Genomic DNA, 10,817 nt, shown 5'->3' with positions numbered 1-10,817 from the left:
AGGATCATCCTAAGTCAGGTGTGTGTGTGGGTGGATGGGTGGGGGAAGAAAGCGTTTGACCTGAGCAAAAAAAAAAAAAGAAAAAGAAAAATAGTGTAATAGGTGTAAAACAACTTGCCCGAAACGAATATGAAAACAAACAAAAAAATGCGCGCTCGCGAACGGGGTGGGGATGGGGGGAAAGGACTCGGAACATTCACATCGTGAATGTTCCGAGTCGCCTCACCAGAGCCAAGAATTTATGTCATATTTTTATTGACAAACTGGGGTTATGGGGAATTATAAAAAGATGCCCATTTGTGAAAAATATACCTCCGATTAACGCATTCCCAGAGTTCACTTTTAGTTAGATAGCGTCACAAACTTAAGGGGTTATCATTTACGTAAGTCATTTACACTTTACATTGAAATGACAGGCTACATTTATAATTGAAAAATATTAAATACATTGATACAAAAAATGAAAATAAACTTATTACAATGCACAAGCCTGAGAAATATATAAGAAAGTGATCTCCCTTGTGGAGATGAAGCGTACGAGAACCGCTTTTTGTATAAAAACAGATGGAAACTGGTAAAAGTCATAACCTCTAAGTCGACGATAAGCAGTAATCAGTTATGGCTGTTAAATAAATATTACGCGGACCGAAATAGCTCATCATAACAACTGCGTTCACACACGCTATAACCTTGTATTCTACAAACTCATACGATAAAAAAAATGGGTAGAGACGGACTATATGTAATCTGAACCTTTCCCCCCTATATTTATTAATTTTTTTTACGGAATCCCACGTTTTAGGCTATGGAGATTCCGATTCTGAAAAAAAATTGCTTGAAAAATGTCAATCCCCCCCACCAAGCAGGCTATTTACATGCTAGAAATAACAGCCAAATCTCACAAAACTAGTGTTAGGGTTAGGGTTAGGTTTACCCTGTGGATCTATATAAAAACCGGGGGTAGGGGAATCGAGATTTTGAAATTGGCACTGTCATGGTATTAGCTGTCAGAAGTGAAAGCAGAAAAATCTGACAAGGAACGTTACTGCTGGTTTGAGTTGATTCTTTGGCTACTGCCAGCTAATACCATGACTAGCCGGAGCTATCTATCTATCTATCTGTCTGTCTCACTATCTCTCTCTCTATATCTATCTATCTATCACTCGTCCACCTTTGTTTCCGTAGAATTTATCAAATTAGAAAACGCAAATTTAATATAAAAATATATTTTCTGAAATTGCAAATTATTTAAAATATAAAAATATAATTTTCAACAGAGAGAATTTATCAAAATAGAAAACAAATGAAGTTTAAAAATAATAGGATCGACCACTCACGACTAGCTAGCGCGGACGCGCGACTGCGCGTTCGGGACCACTCTGCTTTAGTAGTACCCTTATACTCTGTGTGTTTTCAAACGCATGGATATAGGTGTCAAATTTGTTCCAATAACTTTCGAGTGATAGATAGATACATAGATAGATAGAGACAGACAGACAGATAGCTCGCTCCGGCCAGTCATGGTATTAGCTGTCAGGAGCCAAAGAATCAACTCAAACCAGCAGTAACGTTCCTTGTCAGATTTTTCTGCTTTCACTTCTGACAGCTAATACCATGACAGTGCCAAAAAATCAAATAAAAAAAGGGGTGTTTTTAGAGGGGGTACAAATGGAAGTCTTGCTGAGTTATTGTAGTTGTATGAGATTTTTACTGATCAAATTTTCAGAAAAGAAAAAAAAAAGATAGCTTTCGTCCAGTGGAAAAGGAATAATTAAACAAATTCTAGTGTCTTACTGATTCCTATTTTATCGACTACGGTGAAATTTGAACACTTACTGCAGAAATACGAATTTAAGTTCTGAAAGATGCTTCAACATCATCATCAAACAAGAAGAAATAATCGTATTCATATACCCTTTTTGTCGTCATCCTCTTGAATAGTTGTTTCAAAATACTTTTCAGCATTTGTTTCACCGCTGTACTTTATAATACAGGGCATATAATGGCATCGATCAGCTACATCTGCTTGCTGCCACTTCGATAAATCCACGTAGACAGCCATTTTGCTTTCGTATTTGGCGCGAAGAACCGGATCTTAAAGGGGAACAACTCTAGTTTTCGTAAATAGCCGGACTTTCGTATTTCTATGACTTTCCTCTTGGTCCAGTCTTACAAGCATTCACAATGCGACGATACGTTAAAGGTCGTACCGTAACATTGGGGACAGCTTTGGTGTTCTTTGGAACTTGGAACATTATCGGATTAACATTATATAAACGGTTCATCACTGAAGGAGAAAAGAAAGAACCTGGTCAATGGAAAAACGCGTCTGGAGGTGAATGTTTAATGACTTGTTTTATGTCATTATAAACTTACAGCATTCTTTCTACATACAGGTTTAGACATAGCTTTACTTTTCATTTTTTATTATAGAATTCAGAAATAGTTGTCTTTTTTTCTCATTAGAAAGAAATGATATTTGGGCGATCTTAACGTAAGATCGCCGATGTTTGTTTTAAATAATAATTCTTGAGGAATATAATACATTTTTTTAATACAGATAATACGAGTAACACTTAAACTGTTGGTTATCCGACTTACTCCTAAAAGATTAAGTGAAGTTTGGAGGGGTGGTATTTTAGAACCTCGAACTGCATATTAAAAATTTAAATCAATCTTGTTGAATTCGGTGGTTTCAAAGTCAGACTACACAACCGGAAGTGACCTCAAAAAGTTGCAGTGTCGAAGGACTAATTGTAAACATTAAAACACCTTACTTTCCCGATAAGCATTTGTTGGCGAAAGTAAAGAATACGTACACCCGGTGTTTAGGGTTAGGATTTTTGTTACGCCCAAAACGAGTGGTGCACGTATTCTTTATCTCCGCCCCTTTGTTTGTTGAAAAATATTTACAAAAAGTAGGTAATTCTGTAAGAGGGTCATCACTGTCAAGCATTGGATCTGTTCTTGCTCCCTAGCCACCTGGCAACGGAATGGGAAATTGCGAACCCTAGTATTTTACAGAATTGTGATTATATTACGTGATCAGCAAGATCCTCCTAGATAGGGATGCTTAGAATATGGAGCAATAATGAGGGCTAAGACACTACGCACGTGTGTGCGTGCTGTGCTTTTATTTCTTAAAGGTTATAAGATTGACCTATTTTCATTGACCTGACATATGTTTCCGATGTCTATATTCATGGAGACAATGCCGATTTGACATGAGGTGTCCTTTTGGTTCGATAAGGTGGACGGGTTTTCTCAAGAACCTCATATTGCCAGACATCTTGGTCCATTGTCATCTCCATGAGTCCCAACATCTTGAGATCGGCTCTTACAACTTCATCCCATGTTTTCCTATATTCCATAGGTGCCGTGTGTGTGTGTGTGTATACAGAGAAAGAGAGGGAGAGGGATCTTCTGGATATATATCATCATTTTAACAGTCCACTTTTTCATGCTTGTATAGATCAGGCAGAATTCATCGAGGTAGATTTTCTATGGTCGGTTACTCTTTCTGCTGTCAATCCTCACATGTTTCAAGCAAAGCAATACTTCCTCATGGCCTGACATATTTTTCTGAGAGATTGAAAACGAAAGGCACTCATTTGCATCTGTTGTGCAATGTCAACACAAGGAGTCACAAATGTACACACACACACATGACAGGCTTCTTTTAGTTCCATCGACAAAAGTCACTGATCGCTTAACCCAATGCTATAGTACAAGACACTTGTCTGAGGTGCCACATTGTGGTACTGAGCCTGAAACCATGTGATTTGGAAGCAAACTTCATGACTGCATAGCCATCGTTTAGCGTCTGCCTTCTATGCTGTCATGAGTGGAACATATATATATATGTATATGTGTGTAATGTAAATGCACACCACTCACACAGCTGAGTCCATCTCCCAAGCCACTGGTGCTGGTGCTACACACACACAAAAAAAAAGCACTCAGTTCACTCTGTAAAGTGGCTGTCATCAGGAAGGACAGCCAGTCTTAAAGGCCATACAAATATGTGGTATTGGAGCAAGATGTAGTCCTAACTCCTGACATCCTGTCAAAACATCCAAACCATATCAGCATGGTATAAGCAAACATAAAGACTGGTTATGATAATTATGATGATTCAGGCATGTAACCTAATGGTTCATGTCTTGGATGATTTTAATGTTTTAGGTTCAGTTCCTAGACCAAATGGCATGATGTGTCTTTGAACAAAACACATTTTTTCATATTGCTACAATCTACCAAGCTGAAACAAGTACAAGCAGTAGCTGGGGGATAACTTTGTGCTGGACTGGGATAAGCTCCAACTTAATAATCCCGTAGGCTCAGTACATGTATTAAATGTATGGACACACACACACACTTGATTTCATGTTGAACACATCCTGGAACAAGATGTCTGATGAAATGGCATACAGATAAAGATAATATAGTCTGAAAATTCTAATCTCTATAGCAGTGTCTGCTCTCAGACAGTCATGTTAATTTTCTCTGACTTCTATTTACCTAAGTCTTACCTGTTCTACACATAGTATCACCTACTGAACAGCTAATATTGTGATGTGTTTGATTATTCAATTGGTAAATATGAGAACAACACTTTTCTCTCTTTTGTTTTATCATTGTCAGCTCAACACTATCTTCGGTTAATAAATTTTGGAGATGGAAACGTAAAAAAAATAACTATCAGTGGTTTAAATGTCACCCAAGAAGATGTCACACCTGAAGGTTTACAGAAAATAAAAGGTTATGATACTGGTAACAAGGAGTCATAAAGCTACTTCAGGTAAGTTACTTTAATGTAGTGTAAAAGAGAGTGGAGAAAAGCCAGAAACTGCAAAGTGTTTGATAAAATGCCTTCCAGTCTATAATTATGTCCCATTTCTGTTCTGATTTCGAATTTTACCAAGGTCCATTTCCTTTTTTAAAACTATCTTTTCCTGAGCCATTTGATTCTTGAGATAGTGTAATATTACCTCTGGTAATACCAAAGGTACAGTCATAGTACTCACCATCTTTATTAACTATATTATTGACAAATTGTCTTCCACTAAGCATGGTTTAGTGGTTGGGTATTCAGCTCATGATTGTAAGGTTGTGTTCTGTTGTTGAGCAAGACATTTTATTTCATGTTGCTCCAGTCCACTGGCAAAAATTATTTGTTCCTGTATTTCAGCAGGCCATGCTGAATCTCTCTAAGAACTATGTTGAGGGTACATGTGTCCGTGGAGTGCTCAGCCACTGGCATATAAAATTTCACAAGCAGGCTGTTCTGTTGATCAAATCAGCTGGAACACTCATTGTTGTGACTGACGGAGTGACAGTATGTCTTCCATATTTAAGTTTAAAATAGCCATCTACGTATCCTGTTTCATGTATACACATTGTTAATAAGCCAGTTTCTGCAGTATTTGTCCTAAGATAACATCTCTTATGCACCTCCTGTATGAAAAGCATAATAAATATCAGAGAAAGATGAAAATTCATCCCAGTAATGGCCAGTGAGAATGCCAAATGCATTTTGACCTTTTTTGGGCCTTTTCAATGACACACATTAACAGCCAGCCACATGCGTAGATAAGAATTCACCATCTCTGCTGTAGGAAAAAGGAAATAAAACATTCACTGATGTTACAAATAGCTCCCTGACTTATTAAAAATCCTACAAATTGCAATTGGAGCCATATTCAATTTATATAGCCATCAATGTCTCATACATAATGTATGCATACTGACAGTAACATCTCTTATGAACTTGCATCTACAGGATCTTTTGTCAGCCAGTGGCATGTAAAAAGCACTCAGCACACTCTGTTAAGTGCTTGGTATTAGGAAGGGCATCCAGCCATAGAAACTATTCCACAACAGACAATTGGAGTCTGGACAGCTCACAGCTGGCCAGCTCTATGTCAACCATGTGGTTTCTTGTTCAGTCCCACTGTGCAGCACCTTGGGCGAGTGTCTGCTACAGCCCCAAGCTGACCACCAAAACCTTGTGAGATCTAGTAGATGGAAACTGAAAAAAAAGTGTGTGTGTATATATATATATGCCACTCTTGTCTACAAAGATAGTACATACTTTACAAGTGTTACAGTACCCTGTTGTAATCTTTCTTTGAGCTGTAGAAAGCAACAAAAAACATTTCAGTTTATTTACTTTTGGATCGTTCATTGATCTTTACATGTGACCAAACACAGTAGCTGTAGAATATGATTAAATTAAAGTTTAATAGATATAATTTTGTTTGCAAAGAGCTTGATGGCTTGGGTAGTGGAATACTGAACTAAGTGCTTTATATAATTTAATTTTGTTTCTTGGTCCTGAGATCTAATCCTACAAAGGGCAGTTTTGCTTTTTATCCTACCAGCTATATGTTTGGGTAAATTTCATCAACTTTGCAACTTCCTCACAGAATTTGGCTTCAAGCGTATACAAGAATTCCTAATATTTTTAAAAAATGTTATTAAAGCACTGAAGTGATGGGTTGAAGGTCTTGTGATGTTTCAGTTATGTCCCTCTATATATTGGGTTCAAATCTATAAAACAAGTTCTGATGATATATAGTAGAGTTGATTCAATTGACGACACCTTTGTTTGCACTGTTGAATTACTGGAGACTGAGACTTTGGGTACCTTTGTGTCACATTCCTAGAAACAATAGACTTTCTTTTAACTATAACTAGGCCTTATAGGATTAAAAGTATTTTTTGTCTACCAGTAAAAATTAAAATTGCAAGTGAAATGTGTCAACTGTCTCGAGAAATGTTTCTGAGCTGTACTGAAGCAACTGAAAACATGAGTTCATCAGTGAAAATATGACCATTTCAACCAATGTTGTTATATGATCAACTGTGATATACAAGTTTTCTCAATTCTGTGTAGTTGAATATATCAGTTTCTTCTGACTAGGCCTCAGATTAGACCTGACTGAGCAAACCTCTGAGCAAAAGTTTTTCAGCCATGACCATCTTCTCATTTTTATTTATTCATTTATTTATTAGTAACTTCTTGATAGTGTGTGATTTCAGAGAGTTGTGACTTAAATTTTTTGCAGACTAAATAACTATATAGGCCTTCTTTAGTTTGTTGAGACATTGTCAGTTTCTGAGGTGCTTATCTTTCCCTATGAAACTGTTTTATTAAATGTATACATATTATTTTACAGATGTTCAAAGGGAAATTACAATGAAGTGCAGACAGGCTGATTGCATTTATCATGAAAAAATTTGTCCAGTGTTTCACATTTGTGACATGAATAACTTCAAAGGAACTGTTTCACAGCTGGTTTCATAAAATATTATTTATTTATAATTATAACTTTTGTATAAATGTAAATAAACTGTTTTTAAAATATGAATTTGTATGTTGGTTAGGCAGAATCGGTAGAACAGCTGACAAAATGCCTTGTAGTATTTAGTCATGTGTCTTTAGTTTCGGAGTTCTCCAGAACATAAAGCACCATATTTTTGATGGTGACTGCTTTGTCATTGCAAAATTTTGGATGATCTAGGTTACAAGGTATAGAGCACTATTTTACAGCATCAGATCATATGGAAGGATTCCTACTGGTTTATTACAGTCTAGAAACTCAGATGGATAATTTACAACATTATCATAGCCTAAGGCTGACCAAAACCTTATAGACAAAATGGGGAAAAATGCCCAGTACATATATATTATTTCTGTTTCCTTATCTTGACATTGTGAGATAGTATTAAATGTGCATTTTTGTTGAACAGGTGCTGTAGTAGATTTCCAGTCTTCATAGGAAAATATTAACTTGCTTGGAAACAAGTGAAGGTTGGTAAAAGGAAGACCATCTGGCTGTAGAGAATCTGCCTTAACCGTTTAACATTCAGATTACACTGTCAAGTATAATGCATATTTCTTCACATTGCTTGGAATTTATCCTGCATTATCTTACAGCTTTCAGATTTCGGTGATGTAATTGTTTATTTTTAAAAATGACGTTATAGAGAAGGTATGAGCGGCTAATTTGGTCAGTTTGAACATAAAACAGGTAGAATATTTGGGCCTGATATGGCCAGCTTGAATGCTAAAGGGTTAATGAATTCTATCTGGCCCATGTAAGCATGGAAAAATAGGCATTAAATGATGATGACATCTTTTTAGTGCTAAGTTTTCTCCATCACAGAACCAGTTGGATCACAGTGTCTATATATGAATGTTTGGAAAGACTGAAGCAGTCAGTTTTTTCTGATTCAATAATGTAGCTGAAGGACAATTGGATTTGGTCATTGCAGAACCCTTTCAGGAAATCCATTTCCCACCTATAAGTAACTAGATGGCAAACATACCAGTAGCATCATCACTATTGAAGACCATTCATATATTGATGATAATGCTCAGTCACTGAATGTGGGGCCAGAAATAAGATAATTTCAGATAGCTGTTGATCTGATTGGGCAGAGTTTATCTGAAATCACCAAGAACAACTGTCACTCTCCCACTTTAGTGTGAATTATTTCTTTTAGGATCTACATCATTACTTGAATGAGGGGCATAAATAAAAGAAAATATCTACAATAAGGAATATATGCCATTGTAGACAATAACAGGAATTTATGATCTATAGATCTCAGTTTATAGTCATCACTTCAAAATAAAGAAAGAGTCCAGTATCCACCAACAACTTGGCTTAGGGATGTAGATGAATAAGTTACATCCCTTAACTGCATCTCTAATGAATAACCATTATCCAGCTGGATGCATTAGAAGATATAATGAAAGGCTTATTTATTTTGTTTAAAAGCTAAAATCATTGTCAAACACACACACATATTTATACATTATTATCATTTTATGAGAAATAGAGGGATTATCATCATCATTTAATATGTTTTCCATGCTGGCATGGGTTGGAAGGTTTGGCTGGAGCTGGTATCATTGCATTGAAATTAAAATTAATTTTATGATGATTCAGTTAAATATTTCAATTCGTTCCTGTCATCATAGGTTTGGTTTACAAGTTCATGTTTAAAGCATATGATTCATGATCTCTCCTGCCTCTGTTCCGCCAGATGCTCAGCTCTCCAAGCATCCAGTTCATGATCTCTCCTGCTTCTGTCTCTTTCCCTCTGTTCCACCAGATGCTCAGCTCTCCAAGCATCCAATTCATGATTTCTCCTGCTTCTGTCTCTTTCCCTGTTCTGCCAGATGCTCAGCTCTCTGAGCACCTGATTCATGATCTCTTCTGCTTTTATCTCTTTTCCTCTGTTCTGCCAGATGCTCAGCTCTTCCTTTATCAGTCTCATAGATCCTTCTATTTGCATCCCTGTCCCGATCTTGTTGGCGTTCACCACTATCTTACTCACCTTCTCTGGCTCTTAAAAATATTTCTAAATAATTAAAATATTGTCTGTTGAAAGAAAGCTAAATATAGATATTTACTCTACAAACAACTCCTATTTTTCAAATCATATTCTTTTAAAAACACTTTTTAATAATTAAAATATTGTCTGTTTAAAGAAAGCTGAAATATAAATACTCACTGTACAAACACTTTGTATTTTTTAGGGTTATATTGCTTTTGGATTATTTTCCTATTATGCGGGGTTTTGGCTATTTATGAAGGTACCCCCAAAAAACCGCGCATCTCTGGAATCCGTGGTCTGATTTACGTGAAACTTGTTTTATTCCGTTTGTATTCACATTTCAGGAGTACTTACTTTCAGAGTATTTTCCCATTATGTGCCAGTTTGGCTGTATAAAATTACAGACGAGCATGCATGCAAGCAAGCAGTCACAGAGTTTTAGTAGTATATAGACTGAACAGTATATTATTGGTTATGGCATATAACTGGTCAGAATGTTATTGTCAGTTTCATGCCAATTATTGCACTTAGCGATATTGGTGACTCTTCAGACATGTCGATTGGAATCATGAAACCTCTCTTATGTTGGAAATATATTTAGACATGATTGGCTCAATGTCCATAAAAAGAACCTGAATGAAATCTATTGAAAGTCATAATATTTTCCTGGAGAAAAGGTTATAGATTCCTTTAGCATTTAAACCAACCATATCAAGACAGCTCTGACCTCACACCTACCCTTTAATGGTCATTGTAAAAATAGACAATTACATCATTGAAATCTTGTAGCTAAGAGATAAAACATGATTAATCCGAAACTATGTGAATAAATAAGCATTACATTTGACAGTAAACTGAATGCAAAAGGGTTAATGTACATAACTTGGCTGACAGCATATTTCTTTTTCCTCTCCTGATTGGGTGATATGTAATGAAAGGGAGACATTTAACAACAAACACAGCAAAAGAAAATAGACATTTGTGAAAAGGAATATAATAATATATTTAATGTTATGTAAGTTTTAAATAATTGAACTGGCTTTACCAGTCATGTCATAATTGAGTAATAAAGTTGGAAAATTATTTGGATTTAAAACTAAAATATTAATATATATAATATATGTATGTACATATATAAAGATATATATATATATTTGCAAGTAGTATTGCAAGCAAAATAAAAAAGTACTCAACACTTTGAGTAGAGTAAACATGTGGTTAAAGTTGATTAGTTTTTCATTACTTCAACTTTTACTGTGGAGTAACCAGAAAACATTAGATGTTATAGATACAATAAACAAACTCTTCTCTTCCTTGTTTCTAGCTCATACACTAATCATGAAATCTGGAGTCACCTTTATAATATACATTCATGCATATGTATATGAATGTAATTGTGCACATGTGTGTGCGTATATATACATATATAAATGTATATATATATATATATATATATATATATATAT

General features: G+C 35.6%; 2 protein-coding genes across 3 annotated transcripts in view; one reads left to right on the top strand and one right to left on the bottom strand.

Moving 5' to 3' along the window:
- Positions 1-2,095, bottom strand: part of LOC106876667 (uncharacterized) — a 14,046-nt gene extending 11,951 nt beyond the window's left edge. The window contains exon 1 of the mRNA XM_014925300.2: positions 1,915-2,095. Within this exon, the coding sequence (XP_014780786.1) occupies positions 1,915-2,062 (148 nt within the window). The 5' untranslated portion in view covers positions 2,063-2,095. The remainder of the gene's footprint in view (positions 1-1,914) is intronic.
- The window catches only part of LOC106876669 (serine/threonine-protein phosphatase 2A 56 kDa regulatory subunit alpha isoform), a 346,085-nt gene extending 338,716 nt beyond the window's left edge, over positions 1-7,369 (top strand). For both annotated transcript variants that reach the window (XM_052966626.1, XM_052966625.1), the window contains exons 13-14: positions 4,645-4,801; positions 7,182-7,369. The gene's annotated coding sequence lies outside the window, so the exon portion shown is untranslated. The remainder of the gene's footprint in view (positions 1-4,644; positions 4,802-7,181) is intronic.
- Positions 7,370-10,817: the final 3,448 nt, after the last annotated feature.

The sequence above is a fragment of the Octopus bimaculoides genome, chromosome 3 (assembly GCF_001194135.2).
Source record: "Octopus bimaculoides isolate UCB-OBI-ISO-001 chromosome 3, ASM119413v2, whole genome shotgun sequence".
In the NCBI taxonomy this organism is placed as follows: domain Eukaryota; kingdom Metazoa; phylum Mollusca; class Cephalopoda; order Octopoda; family Octopodidae; genus Octopus; species Octopus bimaculoides.
The sequence above is the reverse complement of the archived record's forward strand: the minus strand, read 5'-3'. Positions and strand labels throughout refer to the sequence as shown.